Source organism: Aethalodelphis obliquidens, unplaced genomic scaffold, assembly GCF_003676395.1.
Source record: "Aethalodelphis obliquidens isolate GAN/ISIS:26980383/991018 unplaced genomic scaffold, ASM367639v1 scaffold52, whole genome shotgun sequence".
In the NCBI taxonomy this organism is placed as follows: Eukaryota; Metazoa; Chordata; class Mammalia; order Artiodactyla; family Delphinidae; genus Aethalodelphis; species Aethalodelphis obliquidens.
This window is the reverse complement of record NW_020837996.1, coordinates 6,647,862-6,673,780: the sequence shown is the minus strand read 5'-3', so window position 1 is coordinate 6,673,780 and position 25,919 is coordinate 6,647,862. Positions and strand designations below refer to the sequence as shown.

General features: G+C 52.0%; 1 protein-coding gene across 1 annotated transcript in view; it reads left to right on the top strand.

Moving 5' to 3' along the window:
• Positions 1 to 25,919, top strand: part of WWC1 (WW and C2 domain containing 1) — a 152,521-nt gene that overhangs the window by 99,868 nt on the left and 26,734 nt on the right. The window contains exons 6-15 of the mRNA XM_027084351.1: positions 4,897 to 5,026; positions 6,402 to 6,548; positions 7,756 to 7,829; positions 11,442 to 11,684; positions 17,432 to 17,521; positions 18,332 to 18,867; positions 22,582 to 22,690; positions 23,090 to 23,170; positions 23,838 to 23,924; positions 25,147 to 25,339. Of these exons, the coding sequence (XP_026940152.1) occupies positions 4,897 to 5,026; positions 6,402 to 6,548; positions 7,756 to 7,829; positions 11,442 to 11,684; positions 17,432 to 17,521; positions 18,332 to 18,867; positions 22,582 to 22,690; positions 23,090 to 23,170; positions 23,838 to 23,924; positions 25,147 to 25,339 (1,690 nt within the window). The remainder of the gene's footprint in view (positions 1 to 4,896; positions 5,027 to 6,401; positions 6,549 to 7,755; positions 7,830 to 11,441; positions 11,685 to 17,431; positions 17,522 to 18,331; positions 18,868 to 22,581; positions 22,691 to 23,089; positions 23,171 to 23,837; positions 23,925 to 25,146; positions 25,340 to 25,919) is intronic.

The window sequence follows — 25,919 nt, the reverse complement described above, 5'->3', positions numbered from 1 at the left end:
TTTTTTTTTTTTTTTTTTTTTGCTGTATGCGGGCCTCTCACTGTTGTAGCCTCTCCCGTTGCGGAGCACAGGCTCCGAACGCGCAGGCTCAGCGGCCATGGCCCACGGGCCCAGCCGCTCCGCGGCATGTGGGATCTTCCTGGACCGGGGCACGAACCCGTGTCCCCTGCATCGGCAGGCGGACTCTCAACCACTACGCCACCAGGGAAGCCCTGACTGTACCTTTACCTCATTCCCGGGACCTCAGTCCACTCTTCACCACTCTGTGGCCACAGCCCCGAGCCTTTGGGTGTCTGTCTCCAAGTCCAATTAATCGAGCAAACTGTGACCACCAGTCGAGGGCCGGTTGGTTCTTATTCACATCTCCCCACTCCCCAAACCCCGCCCCACCCCCCCCCCCCCCCCCCCCCCCCCCCCCGCCCATCCCAGAACACAGGGTAGAAGGAAGTATGGCTTTGGATTATAGATTGTGTAGAGTACCTTTTTGTGTTCTGTATTATGGCTTTGTGTTTATATATTTGTGTTTATATAGATATATGTTATTTCAGTAGGTATATATACATATGCCAATCCCGTCTCTCAAACCGGGTCCTAGTCTCATTAGGACTAGGAGCCGTGCTTTACGCGTCTTCGTAATCACCAGTGGTGCCAAGGACAGTTGAGGGCAGTACTGTGACTTCAGAAAATTCCTTAGTGGAGCAGCTTCTGAGCACATAGTTTAAGGGCTACTCACTCTCAGCGCAGGTGCCCTTCCCTTTCCTCTCCCGCCTCCCCACTCCTCCCCACTCTGGGATCCTCTAGAGCTTCGGGTTAAAACACTTCCCATTATCCTCCGAGCCACCACAAACCTGTTTTACCACTTTGTCACCCTGCAGCAGCATTGAAAATTCTTGTTGCTTAGTAAGCTGACGCTGAAACCCCGAAGACAAGCCTCCTTTCTTTCCCCTTCCCTCGCCCGCCCGTTTGATATGGGGTCCAGATAAGACTGCATCGCATCGCGGCTCTGGCTACCCACACTCCTGGCCGGAAGCCGGCCCCGTGTTCACTGTGGAAGAAGTGAAACCATTCTGCTTTAATGGGCACCTTGGCAGAGAGGGTTAGGGATGTTGCCGCAAGGGACAGATGGCCCAGGTTCAAATCTCAGTTCCCTGGGAACGTGGAAAAGTGGCTTAACCCCCTTGAGCTCCTGTTTCTTTATCTGAAAAATAAGTTATTGTAAACATTGAATTGGAAAATCCACATGGAGCGCGTGACTCTGCCTGGCACATAGGGAGAGCCCAGTGAGCGGAAGAGGGTGGTGACCTCTAGCTACTTGCCTGCCTGCGCTTGGGAAGGAACTCAGATGAACTCTGCGTCCTCCCTGGGCTCGAGGCCGCGCTGGGTATGTGCTTGTGTACCCGTCTCCTCGTCTCTACTCCCTTTAAGAGCAGTTTTTATTCTGCCTCACTGATGGGGCTGAAAATAGACCTGCGAGACCCCCTAGCTTGTGAGCATCAGAGCTTGGTTTGGAACCCGGGACTCTTGGATTTTGAAGCTCATGTGTTAATACCTCCCTTCCTGGTATCATCCCAGATGACCCCCTCCCCAGACCCAGAAAACATCAGGCCCCTTACCCTCTCGCTTGGGACCCTTTTCAAAGTGTCTAGTGGGGGATGACCCAGTCACTTCGTGGCCTCCTCTCTTTCAGAACCTGGGGGAAGCTGAAACTCATCCCTTTGTTCACTTCATGGTCAGCAAACCCAGTTTTAAAAAGCAAAAAGGTGGCTGAGGATTGAAGCATACCTCGTAGAGGAGCCCAAAAAGAAAAATCAGGCCCAAATCTTGGGATTTGGCCCTGTCAGCTGCCCTGAGCCCTCATCAACAGGGAAGTCTAGGCCCACCAGCCCCGTGGGAGGAGGAGGGCAGGATAGCATCTTTCTGCATGTCCCCAGGGCCACCCTGCCCCGGTGAGGGTTGTCTGGACAAGTCCAAGAGGAGTCGGCCGCCGTCAGAGCCTTTGCCTTGCGTCTCTGTGGCTGCCCTGTGGCTGCCGGGTGTGTGACTCTCTCAAGTGCTGCGAGAAAGGACAGCTGTGTAATTTGGAAATCCTAAAACACACCCTCTCCTTCCCACCAACCACGCAACTTTTCTTTCCCTTAAAAAAAAAAAAAAAAAAAGATTCATTCACTGGGTGCATAATGGTAACCCTTTGTTCTCCTCCCCCGCTCCCCAGTCCTAAGAGTGTTCCTTCTCCCGGCTACGCTCTGGAGCCAGATTCCAGGGGCTGGGTTGCTAAGGCCGCCGAGAGCCATCAGGTAGAAGGCGCCTGAGGAGGCTGAGGCCCGGCAGACAGACCACGTCTGTCCCTTCCTGAGGATTCAAAGCCACCCTCCCCCAGCTGGCAGAGGACAGCTGGGCACAGACCCTTCCCCAGAGCCCCCAGCCCTGTTCAAGCAAACCGCGTCTCCCCCGCACCCCTTTCCCATTTGGGGCGGGGCCACCTCCGGTCCCAGACACTCGGCTCTGCTGGGAAAAAGCTCCCTGTAGACTAATTTTTCAAACTAAATCTGAGACCACTCTTAGCCGACCGGGCAGGCTTGCCCAGGCCCAAGTCCTCGAAAGGAACAGACAGGCTATTTTTAGTGGGAAGACATAACTGGGGCTTTGTCTTCCCCACACGGAGGAGGCTGAAATAACGGAAGGGGGAGGGCCGAGCTGAGACCGCATCTTCCCCCCACCCCCTACCAACCCACTCCCCTGCTCACAGGCCCCGACAATGAGGCCAGGATGGCAACCTGTGATTCCCCAGTCAGGTTATTTTTAGCCCAGGACACTTTGGCCTCTAGCAGGAAACCAGAAAGGAATGCCTATGAGTGGTTTCTCATCCTGAAATAATGGGTTTGTGGTGTTCCCGTAGCCTGTAAAACTTCCTTTTCTTCCCCGGGAACTGAAACCTCGGCCCTAGCCTTTGATGAAAGTGTGAAGCAGTTAAATTTTCTCTCTGCCCTTCAGAACCTTTCCCACAGCACAGCCCTCCTTCCCCAGAGGGCTGGGCTCCCCACCACCTCTGATTTGTCTGACCTTCAGAAAACGACACCGTTCCCCTTCGCTTTTTTCCTCCCATCGTCCCCTATCAGAACGAACCTGTGTGTAGGGCCTGGATCAGCTAGGAAGCTCCCAAGGATGGAAGTATTCTAACTCCTCACATTTGCCTGGTACTCCTTAGTTCCCCACCTGATGTTCCATCCTTATCCCATTTGACATTTCCTCACAGCTCTGTGAACATGGGCCGGGCAAGATGACATTATCCAGGTTTTCTCAGAGGAGGAAACTGAGGCTCCATGTGCGTGAGGGCCATGCCCAAGGTCACACTACTAAGTGGTAGGGCTGGGAGTTCTGCATCCTTCTAACCTTTCCTTCCCTGTGGCCATTAACGAGAGGAGCAAAGTCATCCCTGTGGTTCTCACCAGGGATGACTTTGCTCCTCTCCCCCAAGAGACATGAGGTAAAGGATGGAGACATTTTTGGTTGTCACAACTCAAGGTCAGGATGCTGCTAGCATCTAGTGGGCAGACACCAGGGGTGCTACCAAACAGCCTACAATGCGCAGGACAGCCCGACAACAAAGAGTCTAGCCCCAAGAATCCTGAGGTTGAGAGAGCCACATTAAAGGACATGAAAAGATGTTCAACGTTGCAGATCATCGGGAAATGCAAATCAAAGACCACAATGAGCTATTACTTCACACCTGTCAGAATGGCTATCATCAAAAAGAACACAAATAACAAATGTTGGTGAGGATGTGGAGAAAAGGGAACCCCTCCTACACTGTTGGTAGGAATGTAAATTGGTGCCGCCGCTGTAGAAAACGGTATGGAGATTTCTCGGAAAACTAAAAACAGAACTACCACATGACTCAGTAATTCCACTCCTGGGTATATATCCAAAAAACACTAATTCAAAAAGATACATGTACCCCAACGTTCATAGCAGCATTACTTACAATTGTTGAGGTGTGGAAGCAACCTAAGTGTCTGTCAACAGATGAATGGATAAAGAACATGTGGTATATATACTGTATACAATGGAATACTACTCAGCCATGAAAAAGAATGGAATTTTGCCATTTGCAGCAACATGGATGGACTTGGACGGCATTATCCTAAGTGAAATAAGTCAGACGGAGAAAGACAAATACTGTATGATATCACTTATATGTGGAATCTAAAAAATACAACAAACTAGTGAATAAAACAAAAAGAAGCAGACTCACAGGTATAGAGACCAAACTAGTGGTTACCAGTGGGGAGAGGGGAGGGGGAAGGGGCAGTATAGAGGTAGGGAGATAAAAGGGTTATTATGGGATTATATGAAATCATGTGGGTGAAACTTTTGAAAATTGTCAGGTACTATAGAATTTAAAGAATCTTTCATTCAATAAATAAAGTAAAATAAAACAAAATAACGTTAAGGGGGAAGAAAAGGACTGTTCCATGCCAGATACTAAAACTATACAAACATATTCAAGCCTGTCGGATCAAGTCTAGGACATTACCACATAAATTATTAATTATAGCACAACATACTGAGTGCAGTGTCACAGCTATGCACAACGTGTTATGAGAACACCTAGCCCAGCCTTGGAGGACTCAAGGATGTAATCAGGGAAGGCTTCCTGTAAGGGTTGACTTCAAGAATGGTGTTGCTTCTGCAGCCCCACACTATGGGACATTTGCAGTTTGACAGGGACCTTCTGTGCCTTATCCAATAGGCAGGACCTGGGGAAGAAGGGTATGCAGGGAAGAGAGGAGACTTCTTCCAGGACTGAAGCACTATGGTCTATGCTTTTCTTCTGGGGAAACCCCATCCCTCGGCCTATCTCTCTCTGTCTGACCTTTCCTGTTGACTGTCTCCTAGAATCGATAAGAAAATGTCTGATGCTCAGGGCAGCTACAAACTGGACGAAGCGCAGGCTGTCCTGAGAGAAACAAAAGCCATCAAAAAGGCCATCACCTGTGGAGAAAAGGAAAAGCAAGATCTCATTAAGGTACGCGAGTTCCCAGCGATGTGGGCCCCATCCCAGTTTCTCCTGAGCACCTTCCTACGCCAGGACTCATGTGGGCTATTTCCACATTCTGCAAGATCTGTGAGTTCTCCTCACTAGTTCTCTTGGGCTTTTAGTCTCATTTTTATAGAGGAGGAAGTGGAGGTTCAGAAGCATGAAGTGACTTGCCTAAGGTCACACAGCCAGTGTCAATGGCAGAGCTGGAACAGGAGCTCTCTGGTCTAGTCTAAAGGCCACCTCCTTGCCACTAGCTTTAGCCATCTGGCTTATTTTGCACAGAACCAAATGGAGGGAGGTGGTTTCAACATTACCTTGACATCAAAATGTAGCATCTTTATAAGCATTTCATTTCATGTTCCAACTCTGCTGGGAAGTGACAAAGGATGACAGATACGATTTAATATCTCTCAGGCAGTAGTGCCAAGCACTTTGCAAGCACTGTGCCTCACTTATCCCTGACATCAGTGCTAGGTTATCTCCGTCATACAGCAAAAGACCGCGCAGATCAGAGAGTAAGTGGTGGAGCCAAGATTCAAACCCATGGACAACTGACTCAGAAGCCCATTCTGTTAACCCCTGTACATCCCACCTACCCTCAAAGGAACTGCCTCCTTGACCTCTGAGATATTCTGTTTTCATTCCCATCGGCAGATGAGCAGTCAAGCTCAGAGACACTGTAAATGAGTTGGTGAAGGAAGCCTTGCACTCTGTGAGAAACAGAATAATTTCATAGCTCCTGCCCAGGACTGCAGCCCAGTGACAAGACATTAGCAGACAGTGAGGCATGTTCCGATCGTGTTTAGCAGTTAAGAGTACCAAGTCGGATAGACCAAAACCAAATCCTGGTTCTGTCAGTTGCCAGCTTCTCCCTGTAACAACTCCCTCGTGGATAAAATGGGGGATAATCATAGGTTACTCCTCGCAGGACCGTGATTAGGATTAAATCAGATCATGGTAGAGCTGACAGTTATTGAGTATTGACTGAACTAGTGCTTTACACTGGTCATCTCGTTTAATCAATATGATAGCCCTGTGAGATAGGACCCGTGATTATTCCCATTTTGCAGGAGAGGAAACTGAGGCACAGAGAGCTTCATCAACAAGCTCAGACCACACAGCTAGGAAGTAGCAGAGCAGGGGTTCCAGCTCAGTCCGTGTGTCTCCAGGGCCAGTGTCCACACTGGGTGACCCCACGTAAAGGGCCTGGCCCAGTGCTTGGCACCTCCTCACTAGTAGCTCTTTACAGCCTACGTGGGATGTCTAGGGGGAGCATGGGTTCCTAGTAGATTCATAGAGAGTGACAGGCCCAGAGCTCCCTCCCAGGAGCGTGCGTCGCCAACCCTGCCCTCCGTTCCAGAGCCTCGCCATGCTGAAGGACGGCTTCCACACCGACAGAGGGTCTCACTCTGACCTGTGGTCCAGCAGCAGCTCTCTGGAGAGTTCAGGTTTCCCGCTGCCGAAACAGTACCTGGATGTGAGCTCCCAGACGGACATCTCAGGAAGTGTGAGTAGACAGCGTGTGCTGCTGCTGCGGGCCCCCAAGGGACAGAGTACCCTTCTTGTGACTCACCTGAGGAGCTGGCTGGTGAATGTCTATGGGCCTGGCTGCTAACTCAGCCTTCTGGAGCTCCGTTCTCTTGCAGACCTCCTGGCCCCCGGATGACATGAGATGATGATGTGGAGAAAAAGCCAGCACTGACTCCCTGGCCACGTGAATGCATCTCTAGATGCTGCACAGAAAGTATGTCTGAAGGACCAGGCGTCTTTCTCTGGTTTCCTTCGTGCTAATTTGCAGCGCCATTCTGTTCACCAGCTGGGAAACAGGATATTTCCCTCCTGTTCATCCCAAAACAATGCATACAGCTTTCAGACAGCTGCTTGCCTCCCAGTTCAAAAGCTCAGCCCGGTCAGAGTAATGAATAGTGCAAGTGCTGTCCCAGACGTCGCTCCTGAAACACTTAGAGCGGGACTGACCCACGGCAATCCATAACTTTGAAGAGCTTTTGTTTTCCTAGAGCAGGTGACATTGAATGAACCAGCCTCCGTGGCTAAATGCTATTCTGTCTGGTCTCTATAGTCGTGTTCCCACTTGTGAGGGGAAGCTGTGTTCACGTCTGATGGGGTGAGCCTTGTAGCTTCTTGCCACCCCTGACAGAGCGTGGCGTGGCAAACGGGGCCGCGCTCTCCTTCCCCACACCACCCATGTGTCCAGCTACAAGCCACCCGTGGGCCGAAGTATTTGTGAAGGAACTGTGTGCCTTCTTCCAAGTCCTGGGACCTTCCTCTCACTCACTCAGTGTTGCACTCCTGACTGCAGGCTCCCTGAGTGTCTGGTGGGCCCCCTCCGCAGCACGCCCAGAACGGCTGTCTTGTGTATTTGCTGTCCGTGTTTCCTCCTGACCAGCTGTCCGCCATGCTTCTGGTGCTTGAATGGGCGCCAAGCCATTTGGGGCTGCAAGACGATATTCTGGGCCCTCGGCTTCTCTTCTAGAAGTGTTAAATGTCTGAGTTTGGGGCTCTTCCCATGCCTTAAGGAAAGAAAGTGTTTTTCCCCTAACTAGCTTCCCTGCAATTCACACAGCCAGCTCAGTAATTGGGGACTATTTTTAGCTACTTCCCACACAAGCTGTCAAGTCTCTCATGAGCTCCTGAAACCCAGCTCAGCACTGGCCACAATAGCCATATAATTCCCGACTCGTTCTTTCCTCCAGTTCGGCACCAGCAGCAACAATCAGCTGGCGGAGAAGGTGAGATTGCGCCTTCGATATGAAGAGGCTAAGAGAAGGTAACTAGAGGCTGGGGTCTGGGGGTAGGATGGCCCCAACAATGATAACTACCATTGTAGAGTGTCTGCTCTGTGCCTGCTTTTTACACATCTCATCATGTTTAATCCTCACAAAGATTGTGAAGGTATTATCATCTTCATACCTTAATCCTCTCTGAAACTCAGGAAATGACTCAACCAGGGACACTTAGCTAGATGAAGAATGGAACTATGCTTTGAACCATACTTTAAACCTCAAAGCCTCATAATCTTTCCACTTGCCCGCCTGAAACTCAACCTCTAAAATCAAGGTTTACCAACAATCGTACAAGTAGTTTGGTGTGAAGGAGCACAGCTGGGGTTTTAGCAACAGGTGAAAAAGACTACGGATACTACCCACTTCAGTGTCTCCTGCCCAACTGGGAACAAGCTGTGTTTTTAAACTGTGTAGACACCAGGGACTTCAGATGTTCTGTGGCTTCACAGAATCCTAAGCAGCTGGGTTCCACTGCCACAGATAAAATTAAAATAGTAATCAAAGCTGACATTTTTAGAGCATCTGTAACGGTCCACGCCATGTGGACAGGAATCTGATAGAAACTATTCAATAGAAGATGCAAAAAAGGAAATTTTTTGGTTATTGAACTCCAAAGTGCTGCAGTAACCAGCTTCAGGCACAGCTGGATCCAGGGATTCAAATGATGTCACATAGACTCAAACACTCTCCTTTTCTTAGCCCTGCTTGCCTTTGTGTTGACAGACTTTCCTGTCAAAGCAGAAAGATGACCCCCAGCAATTCTAGGCTTACATACTACCAGGTTAGAAACCCCAGAGGACCTACCTTTCACAACTGTTTTAACAGACTTTGGGTTTGAAACTCACTGGATTTTCTGGGAGAACCAATCACTATTGCAGGGTGGGAGGAATAAGAATTCTGTGAAGGTCCAAGCATGGGTCACATGCACGACTCTGGGAAGGGGACTGAGGGCAGCTTTGTGGGAACCAAGTGACTTGAAAGTACGGGAGGACTGATTTCCCAAAGAAAATTTGGAATATTGTTAACAAAAGAAGGAGAAATTGGATACAGTTCAGGTGGGAAGAAACACATCCTGTGCACTATTTCAGGTCCCCCTAGAGGTCCAGCAAAACAGCACGATTTCTACGTTTGGACAACCACTTCTTGTCCCCTCTGAAGGCGACCACTCTGAACCCTGGATCTGTTCCAGTTTGCTGGAATGCCTATCTTAGATGATCTGTTATGGAGAAAGGAAAGGACTGAAATCTTCCCTTTGGGGTTGAGCCATTAAACTTCTCATCACAGAGCTTCCTGGCTCGTCCTTTATCCAGCTTTGTGCCTCCCCCTTCACCCAAAGGTAGTTGAGCACATGATTGACCGTGGGATTTTTGCAGAAACTAATGCCTGTGGCCGGAATACATCTCCGGTCAAAAATGTGTCAAGTGTAAAGAATAGAGCAGCCTGCTGAATGGGAAAGCAGAGGCCGCAGGTCTTGAAGCAGGGAGGGCAAGTGGCTATATAACGCAAGGTCTGATCATCGTATGCCAAGTTTTGTCACATGTGTGTCTCTTGGCAGAGAGTCTAGCACATTTCATCAGATTCTCCTAAGGATGTATGGCTAAAAGTTTAGGGATCACTGGCATAAGGAAAACGCCACCAGAAAGTACATCCAAGAAAGCATCAATTACCCCTTCAATGTCCCATGTGTAGTGGAGCCCCTGCCAGACCTGGCCATACCACTCTATCCTTGAAGCAGCTGGATGGATAACAGCAGCTACAGAGTTATCCCAAAGCCAGTTTTGATGGATTGCTGTATATGTGAATATGGAATTTAAATTAATTAACTCGGAGAATCCCTGCTGAGACACTTGGCTGGGGAATGAGCACATGTAGATGTGTTTCTCTGTATGGAATTTTCACTACACAGCATGGAGATCTTGTCCCGAACAGTGTTTTGAGTTTGGTCACATTGTTTGCAGATAAGATTGAACTGTGACGTCCCTGGTGGTGCAGCGGTTGGGAGTCCGCCTGCCAATGCAGGGGACGCGGGTTCGATCCCTGGTCCAGGAGGATCCCACATGCCGCAGCACAGCTAAGCCCGTGCGTCACAATTACTGAGCCTGTGCTCTAGAGCCCGCGCGCCACAACTACTGAGCCCGCGTGCCTAGAGCCTGTGCTCCGCCACAAGAGAATCCACCGCAATGAGAAGCCTGCGCACCGCACCGAAGAGTAGCCCCCGCTGCCCGCAACTAGAGAGAGCCTGCCCACAGCAACAAAGACCCAACGCAGCAAATTATTTATTTAATTATTTATTTAATTTAAAAAAAGATTTAACTGAGGGTCCAGAGGTCTGGGACCTCAGCAGATATTGACCACGTTTATGACCTGCAGTCTTAGGTGAGCCATATCCTCTCTGGCCGTCTGTCCAACAGGGTTACCACCAGTTCCTATCCACCCTTTAGGGATGGGGTGAGGCTAGGACAGTGATAGCTAAAAGCACTTTGCAAAGACTAAATCCTAAAGGATCACATGATCGCTTTTAAATATTTGAAGCAATACTCTTAGCAATACTGTGAATCTTAATTTGATTCAACAATAATCATACCTAATGTCTATGTAGCACTTGGCATTATATAAAGAGCTCTTAATGATATGTTTTCACTTGGTCCTCATAACCCGCCTTGCAGGTACCATCACTATTCCCATCTTACAGATGAGGATACTGTGTCTCAAAGCAGTGAAGGGCTCCCAACTCCTTCCTGTAACACTTCCTAAGGGCCTGCAGTGTACCAGGCACTGTGCTAGAAGCTTGTGTTACCTAAATGATTCCTTAAGAAGGTCAGAGCCAAGACTCCAACCCAAAGCCTCTGACCTCAAATCCTCAGCTGTTCGCAGGGTATTGCCGCCACTTTCTAGATTGAGAACACGAGGTTAGCAATGGCAGTATTTGCTGTGGTCGTAGTGGGCCCATGACTGCCACTGGTTCAGCACTTATGTGCCAGACGCACTGAACACATAAGTGCTCATTTTCACACCAATTCTGAAGGAGGAGTAACTGTTTTCTTATACACAAGGCTCAGGGAGTGTGCCCAACATTACACACCTAAGAAGCAGTGAAACCAGGGACTAGGCAAGTGGCAGCAGAAACATTCACTGTGTGCTTGTTTAGCATGAAATGTTGTGCTCGGACATTTTACGAATTATGTCATAAAACCTTCAGCCGTTACCCTACAAGGAAGGAAGTTTTGTTATTCCCTTCAGAGAGACGAAGAGACTTGCCCAAGGTCACCTAGCTAGTGGTAGGAGGCTGTTGCCTGGTGACGAATCCACCTCTACTTGATCAGGCTTCATGTCCCTGCGGGCAAGGACACTGCCTCTACCCTGTCCCTGCAGAGCCTACTCACGGTTGGCACATGGTAGGCACCGCATACGTTTGTTAGATAAAAATCTGTTCCGTGAGACCACACACTGATTCAGAGGAAGTCAGTCACTGTCAAAGAGGATGCTCTGAGAACAGCATGGCCTCCTTGGACCATGTAACCTTGGAAACACAGTCTGTCACGCTGCTCCCGCATTGCCCTGGGCGCACCAGTCACGCTCACCCTCTTGGCCCGCAGGATCGCCAACCTGAAGATCCAGCTGGCCAAGCTCGACAGCGAGGCCTGGCCGGGAGTGCTCGACTCCGAGAGGGACCGGCTGATCCTCATCAACGAGAAGGAGGAGCTGCTGAAGGAGATGCGCTTCATCAGCCCCCGGAAGTGGACCCAGGGGGAGGTGGAGCAGCTGGAGATGGCCCGGAAGCGGCTGGAGAAGGACCTGCAGGCAGCCCGGGACACCCAGAGCAAGGCGCTGACCGAGAGGTGGGGCTGGGCCGGGGGCCGGGGGGCCGGGGCCCTACCCTCGCTGCCGGTCCGTCCTCCGGCCCCCAGCGGGGTGGGGAGAGGTGACGGGGACAACCTGGGGTTCCTGGGCTCCAGCCCGAGGACACTCAGTTTAAAGATCTCACCGCTTTCCGAAGTAGCGAATCTGGGGAAGTGACTCAGCATCCAGCTACCCCAGAACTTTACACAGGGAATCGCATTACCAAAAAATCTGCTTACCTGCAGGTTTTCAAAAATTATCTTCTAAGATAAACTCTATGTAATTTAGAGCAGTCGTTCTGCAACTTTGTGACAGTGATTCACATTGTAGTATTATCTCATAGACAACAGTTTCACAAAGCAGTGCCTACTCTTTCTCTGTGTGACAGCCCTGTGATATTTTCTTTTATGTTGCATTTCTTTTCATGCTGGTCATGACCCACTAAATTGATTTCGCCACATGCTAACAAATTGCAATTTGCAGTTTGAAATACACTGGTTGAGATGGGGGTCGCGAGCTGAGATGTTTATAGGAGTCAAGCAGGTGATGTAAATGCCAGAGGCCCACCTGGCCGTGGGCCATGTGAGACTGGAAGGTACAGACCGCACTTGTCTAAAGCAGGCGCCGTCTGCAGCCAGTGGAGGTGCGGGCCCCAGGCTGCCAGAGGCCCCCATATTTCAAGAAAAGAGTTGTTTGGATTTTTTTTTTTTTAATATTGGCAACTAATCCAAAAATTTTTTTAAATACCATGAGGGCTAAATCAGCTTCATCTGTGGGCTCGATTTAACCTGAAAGCCACTGGTTTCCATTCTCCGGTTGAAGCCTTATAACAGACTTTACTTCCTTCAGTGTCTCACCAGCCTCCACACCCACATTGCACAGAGCACAACTCCGTGTTCACAGTGGGTCCTACAATCCCCAGTTTCTCATTCATTCATTCATTCATTCAGTCCGTCAGCCCGTTGTTTATTCATTCATTCGTGTAAGAAACGTCTTGTTGCACATATTTTGTGTGCAAGGCAATTTGGAGGATTCAGAAATGAACAAGTCACGATCCCTGCCCTGATACCCTTAAAATCGATTCAGTTATTTTCACTTGTTTTTTGGCAGCAGACTTTATTGAACAAGGCCCCTGCCCTTAAGGAGCTGGAGTTGAAGATGGTGATTTTCAAACTTTGTTGGGGGAGGGGGAGGTGGGGGAGAGGGATGAGCAAGGGAATTCCTCTTTCCAGTGAAATCAGAGGCAGAAGCCCAGTTTATAAAGCAGATAAACTTGTCTGGGCCCAGTGGCAGCAGGCCAGGCATCCTAGGTGCCTGGCTGTGCTCCTTGCATCACCCCATCATGGGTCCTAAGATGCCTTCAGGGAGCCTCCCGAGTGCTAAGGAGCGCTGCTTGCAATCCCACCCTAGTAACCGAGTAAGCTCTGTTTGCACATGGTGGGGTGCCAGACGGGTCACGTGGACCAGCCTCTTACTGGCCTCTTGTAACCACATCACACAGTCCATTGACTGGTCCATGGTGGGGAATCTCTCCCCACCAAGCCCCTTGTCAGAACTCCTACCAGGGATATGTCACTTTCCTCTCCTTTATCTTCCCCTGGGAAGATAAGCACTGACCTCCCACCAGGCAGGTGGGAGAGGGAGGAGGAGAGGGCTTCAGTATTTGGTGCTTTGTAACCCTAGGAAGCACCTTCTAGAATTCTCTCTTAGTGCCAACACTTTGTCCTGCTTTCCCCAAGGCTGTCTGTGCACCTTGGGGACAAGGCCTGTGTCTAGACACCTTTGTGCCTTTCGTGTTAGTTGAATGCATAAATGGTTCACCAGCCCGGGCAGACCCTTACAGGCCTCTGTATGCATCTCCTGATCTGTCTACCAGTCCTCTGGGCCCCTGACCCTACAGCCATCACTGGAAAGCCCTTAGCTTTTCATGATGCTCACAGCCGGCAGCTGAAGAGAACAGATCCCTGGCAACCTTACTCCTTGTTGGGTCAATAGAGAGACCCTTCCCACCACCTACCTTGTGCAAGTCATTGACCAATATGGACTTCAATGGCCTAATAGGAAAAAAAAAAACAAAACAGGATAATTACATTGAATACTTATATATTCTGAAGGCAGGTGGTTGGACCAGATTGTGAATTGAGGCTCTTCTCTGCTATCATAATTTTGGTTTCTCGAAACTAGGATTGGATATTCTCTTAGAGACCCCTATACTACATGCAAAATGTACCATTAAGTACCAGACTCTGTAAGCTATATCATCTCATTTAAACCTCCCAGCAACCCTGAGGTTAATCTCCATTTCATGGTTGTGGAAACTGAGGCTCACCCAACATCACCAAATGGCAGAGCTGGGATCACAGCCCAGGCTTGCTGGCTCTGGAGCTCATGCTTGCCTTAGTCTCCTGCCCACTTAGAAGGTCTTTTATTATTGCCTTCAGCCCCGTCTTTCAAAGGTCTGATTGCTCCCCTGGAACAGTGAGTTCGCACGGCCCGTCCAGGGAAGCCAGAACCTCCACGCCGTGGCAGCTGCTGAGCAGGTGTCTCGAGGTCCCCGAGGGCAAGGTCCCCTGGGGGACATGCAGAGAGAAGCCGGGGGCACGTGGGCAGGAAGAGGCGAGAGCCTTGGGAAGGACAGGGACAGGGCTGACGGCTGTGAGCCTCCTGCACGAAAGAGAGGAGAAAGCCCACCCAGCCGTCTTCGTCCGTGTTCAGCTGTCTGCCTCTGGCCCCCTGTTTGTCTGTGTTCATCCCTCTGACTCTCTTGTTCTCTCTCTAGGTTTCTTTCTCTTTTTGCTTCTCGTGCTCCTCTCTCTCTTCTCTCTCTCTGTCTCTCAGCATGGGAGTATTAGACTCGTCACCTCACACAACAGCCTCTCTGTTCAAGGTGCCTTTGAGAAGGCCAGGAAGGGACACATCCAGGAAGAGCACACCACAGGGCCTACCAAACCCCAGTGTCGAATCAATCAGCAGCACAGACGTCCCCCCAGGACTCCCCGTCCTGCACGCTGCTTCCTCCTCCCTCCCCAGGGGCCCTCCCCAGCACTCCTGAGAGCTGCAGTGCCTGTTAGAGTGCGGACTCCCTGCCCCCAGCCCAGGGACCAATTCCTCAGGCCTGAGATGGAGCCCAGGCTCTTGCACTTTTAACCAGTACCCCAGGCGCTGAGCCGCAGCTTGTGGGGGTTCCAGCCCCACCTCCTGGGTCCTCTGCCTGCTTCTGCGCTTGATGTGTTCTTGGCCTCCCGGCACGTGCCAGGCATCACATGCAGACACCGTATGGCCAGCGAAGCCCAATACCTGTAGGAGGCCGCCTCGGCATCTGTGTGTGGCTGCTGGTAGCTACACCCCTGTGCTCGGGAGGTCAAGGCCATCTGGCTCCCGGTCCCCTCAGCCTCCTGTTGGGGCTCTACTGGGGACCTGCACTTACTGCCAGAGCACACCTCTGTGGTCTCCTCCCAGGGGAGAGGAAAACAAAGGTGGAAATGGTGGCCCAGGCTGCGCCTTGACCCCAGATCTCACACCCTTTCAAGGTCTTGCTCTCATGAAGGGTCAGATTCCATAGTCGTGTCCATTGCGCTGAAAACTGGGATTTTGTTCCATAGTCGTGTCCATTATGGGCTCCATCTGCCAGCCCCCCTAGTCCCGGGCAGGACTCTGGAAAAACAGGGCTGGGGACAGAGCTGGCCAAGCACCATGCCGAGGCCGCGGCTCCCGTGGTCTTTTCTGAAATTTCACAAGGCCAGTTGCCCAGCGACTGGTCCTGCCCCTCCCTTATCACTCTGCAGTCGTGTCTCAAGCGTGAAGTCTGGTCTTCACGGCAGGGCCTGTGTTGGAGGCCTTGGGCGTGTCAGTGGAGGGATGGCGTGGTTAGGTTTTTCCATGGAAATGAACTCTTCCTCCCAGGCCCCAGGCTGGGTTGGCTGTGCTCTGGGAGCAATGAGTCAGTCATTCCTCCTGCAGCAGGATGGCATAAGGGGATAAGATGCCAACGGTGGGACATATCTGTCCAGGGGAGATTTAACATCCAGGTCTCTCAGCAGAGCAAATGAGCTTTCCCTCCCATCAACTGGGGAAAAGTCTTCCATTCAGCAGTAACTTTCCAAGCACATCCATGTGGTGGGCGCCACGCTAGGGGCTGAGAGAGTGAGGCGCAGTTCCTGCCTTACAGTCCCCAGCCAGTGCAGCAGCTCGGAAACCTTACTGTGCCTAAGAATCACCTGGAATAGGGAATAAAGATGCAGATACCAGGGAATTCCCTGGCGGTCCAGTGGTTAGGACTTGGCACTTTCACTGCCGGGGCCCGGGTTCAATCCCTGGTTGGGGAACTCAGATCCTGGAAGCTGCACTGCGTGGCCAAAAAAAAAGATGCAGATTCCTGAGCGCTGCCCCTAGCCTTTCTGATTCAGTAGATCTAAGTAGAATTTAATAAGCACACCTCCCCTTCTGCGGGGGGAGCTCTGTGGGCCACGGACAGAGAGCCACTAATCTAGTGGATGCAGGAGAGCAGCCCAAGTCATGAGTGGGTGATGGAGCTCCTTCCCTGTCAGATCCAAGGAGCAGCACCCTCTCTGGAGCCCACCCAAGCTGCCCCCGTGGGGAATTTCAGGAGAAACTGGGGGCTGAGCAGAGCCTATATCCAGCCATCCCTTCTAAACTCAAGGGTTTTGCCTTCAGGAAGGGAGCTGCTGAATTGGGCTCTGGTGTGGGCATGCCTGGGTGCAGGCCTTAGCTCCCGGGTTCTGACTCTGTCACGCTCACCTGGGTCCTCCCCAGGCTCTCTGGAACCACTCTTTTCAGCTCCTTGGCTGACTGTTGCCCATCCATTCAGCCTTGGGATGACAGACTCAGAGCTCAGTCCTGGACCCTCCTTTTTTTTCCTTCTGTATTTTACCCTAAGATGGTGCATTCATTTGTTAGGGCTGCCAAACCAAAGTTCCACAAACTGGATGACTTAAACAATGGTAATTTATTTCCTCACAGTCCTGGAAGCCACAAGTCCAAGGACAAGGTGTTGGCAGGGTTGTTTCTCCTGAGAGCTCTCTCCTTGGTCTGTGGATGGCCATCTACACATGGTCATCTACCGTGTCTTCACTTGGTCTTCTCTCTCTGCATGTCTGTACACAGCGTAGGGAGGGATGGTTGGGTGGATTCCTAATTCTGCCAGTAACTCTCTAGCTTTAAGTAAACTATTTAACTCTAAGAGCCTCAGTTTTCTCGTATATAAAGTGGTTAATGGTTAAAAAAAAAAAATTCTTGGGCTTCCCTGGTGGCGCAGTGGTTGAGAGTCCGCCTGCCGATGCAGGAGACACGGGTTCGTGCTCCGGTCCGGGAAGGTCCCACATGCCACGGAGCGGCTGGGCCCGTGAGCCATGGCCGCTGGGCCTGCACGTCCGGAGCCTGTGCTCTGCAATGAGAGAGGCCACGACAGTGAGAGGCCCGTGTACCGCAAAAAAAAAAAAAATTTCTTACTATGCAGGGTTATTGTGCAAATGATTTAAGGCAATGTTATAAGTTTCCTAGTCAGCCCCTGGTATATAGCAGGTGATGCATATAGCAGTTACTATAGGATTATACGTAGAGGCCATACCTCTCCAAACATCATAATATAATGCCTCCAGGAAGCTCTTGTGTGTGCGTCTGTGGGTCTGTGCGTACACCTCCATGAGCCCATGCCTGTGATTCCTCTTATGGGCAGATGGAGGCGGGTTCCCTCCGAGCTCCCCACTCATGCCTTCTCTCCCTTCAGGTTGAAGTTAAACAGTAAGAGGAACCAGCTGGTGAGAGAGCTTGAGGAAGCCACCCGGCAGGTAGCAGCTCTGCACTGCCAGCTGAAAAGGTGAGTAGTAGGCAGTGGGGTGAGCGCTCCCCTGGGCACGGCCATATGCAGGCGTCCCGAGGCAGCCCAGCCCAGCCTCTGCCCTTCACATGTCCTCCATGGCCTGAGTGTGCCCATTTAGAAGCAGAGCAGGCAGACGGATGATCTGGGGGACTCGCTCTGGGCCTGCTGTGGCTGGGGGCAGGGCCCTTCACCTCCCCAGACCACAGCCTCCTTGGTCCTCTGACAACACAACAGAAGGCCCCAGTTGGGTGCTAGTGTGTCTTGTTCACGTCTCTCCAGCCCACTTGCACAACGCAGAGAGGGTAGGCCTCAGGCTGGGGCCTCGGTAGGCAACGTGGCTGGAATTTTATCACAACATTCTGTTCTCATCAAATATTTTTAACAGTTGACAATGCTTTTCAAATTACACTTAGGATATAACGTTTCCTTTTTCAGAAAACTATATTAACGTGTAAAAAGTGAGTTGAGTTGAAGGAAAATATTAAGCAGCATTATTGGGGGTTGCATTCAGATATGGAGAAATATGAAAATGGAATGCCGCTGGTGGAGGTTTGAGAAACAGAGATATTGAGGAGAAAGTGGACTTTTAAGGCAGCTGGCTTGGGTTCGAATCCCAGCTCTGCCAGCTCGTAATTATGTGGCCTTCTCGGGATATCCTCTTTAGTGAAATGGGGATGCGTGGTCCACCCTGGAGACTGTCAAGAGGGTCTGATGAGATGTTGCATTCTCAGTGCACGTGGTGCTTTTCGGGGGAAGTTCGGGGCGGCCCACCCACTCTGTGTCCTCGCCTTCCCTCCCCTGCCCCAGCCTCTCTGGCAGCATGCAGAGCCTGTCCTCGGGCAGCAGCCCCGGATCCCTCACGTCCAGCCGGGGCTCCCTGGCCGCCTCTAGCCTGGACTCCTCCACCTCAGCCAGCTTCACCGACCTCTACTATGACCCCTTCGAACAGCTGGACTCGGAACTACAGAGCAAGGTGGAATTCTTGCTCCTGGAGGGGGCCACGGGCTTCCGGCCCTCGGGCTGCATCACCACCATCCACGAGGACGAGGTGGCCAAGACCCAGAAGGCAGAGGGGGGCAGCCGCCTGCAGGCCCTGCGCTCCTTGTCCGGCACTCCAAAGTCCATGAGCTCCCTGTCCCCCCGTTCCTCGCTCTCCTCCCCATCCCCGCCCTGCTCCCCTCTCATCGCTGACCCCCTCCTGGCTGGAGACGCCTTCCTGAGCAACCTGGAGTTTGAAGACCCCGAGCTGAGTGCCACTCTTTGCGAACTGAGCCTTGGCAACAGCACCCGGGAGAGGTACCGGCTGGAGGAACCCGGAACAGAGGGCAAGCCTCTGGGCCAAGGTACAGGGCACCACATCCGGAGGGCGGGAGCCTCCAGGAGGGAGGACGGTGGGAATTGTGCTCGGGTCCGAGTTCCAGACCCCAGTGATAATTATGGGCAACGTGGTTTTGGGGTTTTTTTAATTAATTAATTAATTTTATCTTTGGCTGCGTTGAGTCTACGTTGCTGCGCGCGGGCTTTCTCTAATTGCGGTGAGCGGGGGCTACTCTTTGTTGTGGTGCCCGGGCTTCTCATTGCAGTGGCTTCTCTTGTGGCAGAGCACGGGCTCTAGGTGTGTGGGCTTCAGTAGTTGTGGCATGCGGCCTCAGTAGTTGTGGCTCGCGGGCTCTAGAGCGCAGGCCCAGTAGTTGTGGCACACGGGCTTAGTTGCTCCGCGGCATGTGGGATGTTCCCCGACCAGGGCTCAAACCCGCGTCCACTGCATTGGCAGGCGGATTCTTAACCACTGCGCCACCAGGGAAGCCCCTATGGGCAACATTTACTGACTGCTTTCTATGTGCCAGATCTTTACATGGTATATTGATTGATTTATTCATTCAGTAGGTATTTATTATGTGTTTACTATGGTCTAGGTCTTGAGCAAAGGGTTTTCCATGGTGGGTTCATTCATGCAACAGATATTAAGTACCTCCTGAAACTAAATGCCAGGTCCTGTGCTAATGGGTGAACATGGATTCATTCATTCTTTCATTCAACTGATATGCCATGTGGGTTAGTCACAAGGATGCAGCGTGGAGGACAGACAAGGTCCTGGTTCCCGTGAAGCCTACATGCAAATGAAGGCACAGAAAATAACTGTACAAGCAGACCAATAAAAGTGCTAGGAAGAAAATAAAACAGGGCAGGGCTTCCCTGGTGGCGCAGTGGTTGAGAGTCCGCCTGCCCATGCAGGGGATGCGGGTTCGTACCCCGGTCCAGGAAGATCCCACATGCCGCGGAGCGGCTGGGCCCGTGAGCCATGGCCGCTGAGCCTGCGCGTCCAGAGCCTGTGCTCCGCAACGGGAGAGGCCACAACAGTGAGAGGCCCGCGTACCGCAAAAAAAATAAATAAATAAAACAGGGCATGTGATGGAGCCTTTCAGGTTGGGTGAGGGCTGCCAGTTCAGATTGGGTGGTGAAGGAAGGCGACACTTGAACGGAGCCTTGAGCAGTGAGAGGGAGCCAGCCTTGGGAGAAGCAAGAGCAAAGTCTCTGAGGCTGGAGCAAGGGGCTGCAAGAGGGGCCAGAGGGAGGAGATCACCAACAAGGCAGAGAATTGGGCAGAGTACGGGTTGTGTAAGGTAAGGAGTTTACGTTTTACCCTCATTGCAGCAAGGATCCGTGTGACTGTTTGAAGCCAGGGAATGATGTGACTCCCATTCTGCACGGGGTCAGAAAAGAGCATTATGGTGTGGACTGAGATTCAGGTCGGAAGCTGATGATGACAGCTAAGATTTATTACAAGAAAAATCTTTATCTTTAGCAACAACCACATAATAAATTATAATAGTTAAAATTCATTGGGGTGCATTATGTGGTGAGCAATGTGCTTTATATGATGAAATAGGTTACTTCCATTATACCCATTTCACAGATGAGGAAACAGAGGTTCAGAGAGGTGCTTCCCCAGCAGGTGGGGAAGCAGGGATTGGAATCTGGGTGTTTCTGACCCCAGAGCCCAATCTCTTTATCATCGTGCTCCCCTTAGGACATGAGGCAGCTCTGTGTATTCATTCCTAAGACACTCCTGGTGCTTGCTGATGCCATCATGCCTATGGTATGAAGGTCAGGACTGAGCAGGGTGATTTATCAAGTTCAGGTGTGCAAGATAACAGGCACCGTTAGGCGTACTTACTCACATAAGCCTCACAACACCACTATGAGGTGGGGGCTATTATTATCTTCCTCTTACAGACTGAAAGGAATGAGACTCAGCAAGGTTAAGTGACTTGTCCAAGGTCATTGTCACTGCTGTGAAGCGGTAGAGTCAGGACTGGCTCTAGGACCACCTGCCCAGAACCCACAATGAGCCATGTGCCAGCTCTGTCGGCAAAGGGCTCCTGGTCCTGGCTCCCGTGAGGCCAGCTAGAAGCTCAACCCACTTCAGCCGTCACCTCCAGGAATGTGTGGGAGGGCTGCCGCTGCACCCGGAGCTATCAGTTCCTTCGTGTGCAAGGGCCAGTGGGAGCAAGGGGGAAACGATGAGGTTTCCCAGTTAATTAAAGGCTCTGCTGGGTGCATGCCAGCCACTTCCTTAGAAGAGGAGCTGAGAGATCCCTGGGGCTCCCTCACCAGGAAGGGAGTCTTGCTGAGTGCCCTCAAACAAAAATAAAAACAGGCTTCCTCAGCCGGTGGCAAGCTGCAGAAAATTGTTCCCTGGAGAGGAGGGGTGTGCAGGTGGGACCCCTAACAAGGTTCAAGAAGCGTTCCCGGCGCTCCCTGTCTAAAGGCTGCGATAAGCTGGATCGGGGATGCTGGGACCCCAACCGAGTGCAGGGAGCGACCCCCATCCCCCTGCCTCCCGCCACGACGTTCGTGCAGCTTGGGGGCCAGAGCCCGCTCGCGTCTCAGGTCAGCGTTTCTTCATGCCACCTCCAGAAGCGTTCCCCGCTGCCAGATGATGCCGGGCTGAGCCCAGACACTAAGCAGGTTATGCGATTAGTGCCACTGTTCAGTCAGCAGACAAATTAATCTCCTTAAGTGGTTTAGTGGAGGGTGGAGAGGGGTGGGTCCGAAGGCAGGAGGTCTCCAGGGCTGCAGCAGCAGACGTGGGACACAGGCTGGGAAAGCCACGCCCACATGGCCCCTTGGCTTCTCCCAGGCTCACTGTCACCATCCCCATCCCCAGCCCCTTCTCCAGTCTGCCCACCCCCCGCCCATGTGCCTGGCACACAGGGAAGTGCTGGCCGTGAGGTTGAAGCCCCTGAATCTGTCCTTCCCCTGCTGCGCGGAGGTCAGGAGCTGTCCTATTCACCTTAGTAGCTCTGAACTTAGCAGTGGACCTGGCACACCGTCAGCGCCCATTACTTGGGGAAGGAAGGAATGTGCAGTGTGTGCTGAATGCTTGGGCCTGAGCCCCGGGTAGAGACTTCTGAGGGCCTCTGTCAAGGGCAGGGGAGATGGGCTGAGTTAGGAATGGAATGGGATAGGCGAGTAGGACAGCCAGTACTTACGTCCTTCCCTTCCTCCTCCTCTTGCCCCTCCCAAGGGGGTCCGGGGGCTGTTATTTTGCCCCAGGTGTGTAGGGATCGAACTAGAAGACATCGCTGTAGTGATGGGAGTGATAGTCGTAGTAGCTAAGGATGATGGTACTGACTTTTCTAGAGCACTTCCCCTGCACCAGTCTCTGTACTAAGGACTTCCCTTTATCATCACATCCAGTCTTCCCAACAGCCCTGCAAGGCAGGTATTATTATCCCCATTTTACAGATGAGGAATGCAGGGCTGAGAGGGAGTAAATCAGTGTCCCACTGTCATGAAGCAGTGTGTGGCAGAACTGCGATTTGAACCCAGGTGTTCTGGCTCTGGAGTCTGAGACGTTAAACACAGAATCACATGCTACCCTTTCCTTCACCGCAAAAAAAGGCAGGACCTTGCTGTCAGGTTCAGAGGTGGCTGGATTTTGGCGGGACCATGTTAGGACAGTGAGGGGATCAAAAGATGTATTGTGACGACAGTATCCTGATGTCTAAACCCCACCTTGCCATCCTTCCTTTTTTCCTCTCTTCTCCCAGCTGCGAATAAGGCTCAGGGGTGCGACCTGAAAGTGGCCTGTGTCTCAGCTGCGGTGTCGGATGAATCCGTGGCCGGGGACAGTGGTGTGTATGAGGCTTCCGTGCAGAGGTGGGTCCCAGAGTCTTGGGAACTCTGAGTATGCAAGGCCCGGGCCTCCTCTGGTGTGTGGGAGGGACCCCCAGGAGGATGGTGCTGAAGAAGCAGACTGCTTCTCCTCCCGGGGCTGGAGAGACTTCACGTTTGGGAGACTGCTAGTTCCGCAATTGCCATTAAGGGTGTATGGCTAGAGGAGCAAGTATTAGAGAAAGTGCAGCTACTGCTTCAAGACAGGGATCCGGAGTAGTTGTGGGCAGGCAGGGTCCACAGGGAGGCTGAGCAGACCCAAACCTTCCTCCTTGAGGACCCAGCTTCTCCCGCCCAGAGAGAACCCTGTCTCTGGAAAATGACTTTGGCCCCTGGTCACTACAGGGAAGCCTGACTCTCTTTCTTTCCTGTGTTGCTTTCCAGACTGGGTGCCTCAGAAGCCGCTGCTTTTGACAGTGACGAGTCAGAAGTAGTGGGTGCAACCCGGGTTCAGATCGCCCTGAAGTAAGTGGCAGGGAGGGCGGGGCAGAGGGGCGTGGTCTGTGCGGGGTCTCCTCCTGGCCTGCAGCGTCTGCAGCATTTACCCTCACAGCTGCCCAGCGAGGCAGGCAGAACCAGCGGGACCTGCTGGCAGCTGTGGGCTCCTAACTAAAGGGGGTGGAGTGGGGGGGGTCTCTTTCCATGCCTCCCAGTTCCCCGTTTCACACAAGAGAAAAAACAAGGTTTGAAGACCTTGTAACTTGCCCGGATTCATTGAGCTGGCCGGTGGCAGAGCCAGGCAGGGACCGAGACCTCCTGCCTTTTGGTCTGTTTGGTCGTTGTTGCCACGGCTTTGGTCTTATCATCTCACCTGGACCGAAGTCAACCCCTGGGGGCTGCAGCCCAGCTTTATTGTTTTCTCTTGATGCAGGTTGGCCCCAATATTTTTTAAACTAGGAATTAACTGCCGGTGTTTAAATGTCAGGACGTTTTCTACAACCTCTGGCTTCTCTTTAAAAATTCAGACCGACAGCTCTGGACCTGCATCCCTGCATGGCAGCAAACACTGGGCCTGTGCTTCCCAGCTCACCGCAGTCCCCAGAGCAGCCAGCAGCCGCGTCTGTGATTATTAAGGGAGAGAGAGAGAAATGCGTTGCTAACAGGTGCTCCGTGTGCCCCCTTTTCATTTCAGGTACGATGAGAAGAATAAGCAGTTTGCAATATTAATCATCCAGCTGACCAACCTCTCTGCTCTGTCGCCGCAGCAAGACCGGAAAGTGTGAGTGTGTAGCTGACGGGCTGTATGTTATCCTCTCCCGCTCTGCGCCCATCCCAGGGGACGCTCTCCTGCTCTGTTCTGCTCCAACAACAGGCCCCGTAAACCTCTGTGGGTATTTAGTGCCCACGACCGTGATGCACGGTGTCAGTGCCGTGAACGTGGATGCAGGCAGGGCAGCAAACACGCTCTCTCTAAAGAGGAGCGCCCCAGACAGCTTCAGACCTTCCGCATACGCGTCCCGAGCCCCTACCAGGTGCCAGCACTAGGGAGGGGGTGGCGAGCAAACCTCCGCCCTTGTAAACTTGAAGCCTGATGAAGAGGCAAGTCACGGCCTCTTTCATCTGCTCTAAGCTCCAGTATTCCACGCAGAAAGAGCCGGGCCTGCCTTTCTGAAGAGCCGGCTCCCATCACTGTGCTTCTCTTGGCAGGTAGTGATGGGTGTTACCTTACAGTTGATGATACAGCAAAGACCTGCGCTGTCTGCCTCCCAGCTCGGTCCTGTGCAGACCGGGTTTATGATTCATTGAGCCCGTCTGCCTACATGTTCCTCCTTTGCTAGACCGTAGGCCTTGAGGGCAGCAGCAGGAGCTTATATTTCTGTGGCCTGCACCCAGCCAGCGTCTGGGGTGTGACACGTGGGAAGGGAAAACAGGCAAAACAGAAGGGCCGGAAAACAGGCAAAACAGAAGGAAGACAAGATTGACTGGACGCTGGACTTGTGTGCAGTCTTCGCTGTTACAAACAGGGCCGGGATGAATAACCTTCTGTGTAACTCACTGGTACTTGTGCAGCAGTATCTGTGCCTAGAAGCCAGCTGTCTGGGTCAAAGGGTGAATGCATATGTACTTTTGTTAGGATTGTCACCTTCCCTGCCGCCCGAGTTGTGGCATTTTGCCCTCCTACCCGCGGTTGTATGAGTATTCCTCAGTGTTAACAAGCAGCCTCTCAGATCCTTCTGTTCACAACAGTTTGCACACCGTTGGCCTCAGGCTCCACAAGCTTTGAGGGTCTCATGATTGGGGGATTCAGTAGAAGGAAAAGCAGCACATTGTCCTTGGGGCCCCTATGCATCCCTCATGAATAACTGCATAACTACTGGAGAAATTACAAACTCCTGTCCGCTGTTGTTTCCATGGGGATTCGCAGCAGCCGTTTAGCCTAACACCTGAGCCCCAGACCCGGGCTGACCTGACCCAGGCTCTCCTGTGTTCTGTCCCTCTAGGAACATTCGCGTGGCTATCCTTCCCTGCTCCGAGAGTACCACCTGCCTGTTCCGGACCCGGCCTCTGGACGCCTCGGACACCCTGGTGTTCAACGAGGTGTTCTGGGTGTCCATGTCCTACCCAGCCCTTCACCAGAAGACCTTAAGAGTCGATGTCTGCGCCACCGACAGGAGCCATCTGGAGGCGTGCCTGGTGAGGACTGTGTCTGTCTATCTGTGCAGCCTTCTGTCCTTCTGGGAATTGGTCCACCTTGCACTTCAGGAAGAAGGCTTGGAGAAGCACAGCTTGTGCTATCAGCCCAGGCTTTCTTGGGTTGTAGGCAGGGGCTCTTCCACAGATGAACAGCGTTGTTCCCAGACTTATTGAGAGCAGGGGAAGGGGGAGCGGGGAGCTCCTTTTTCTGCCGTGGAATTGCAGCGCCACATCCCTTGTGCCTGAGGCTGAGTCACCAGCCTTCCCCACTGTGTGGCCTAAGACTCTTTAATTCTGTCTGTTTCCTTATCTGTAAAACCAGCTAACACTGGCTACCTCACAGGTGGTTCTCTGAGGGTTAAATGAAGCACTAAAGCAGTGCCTCTCGAACTTTCATGTGCACGCAGGTTACCTGCGGCTCTGGTTAAAATGCAGATTCTGATTCAGCAGGTCTGGGTGGGCAGGCAACAAGATTCTGCATTTCTGTCAAGCTCCCCGGTGATGCCAGTACTGCTGGTCCCCGTAGCAAGGATGTAAAGCAAAGTGTCTGCACACGCTAGGTCTCACGGGAAATCAGTTC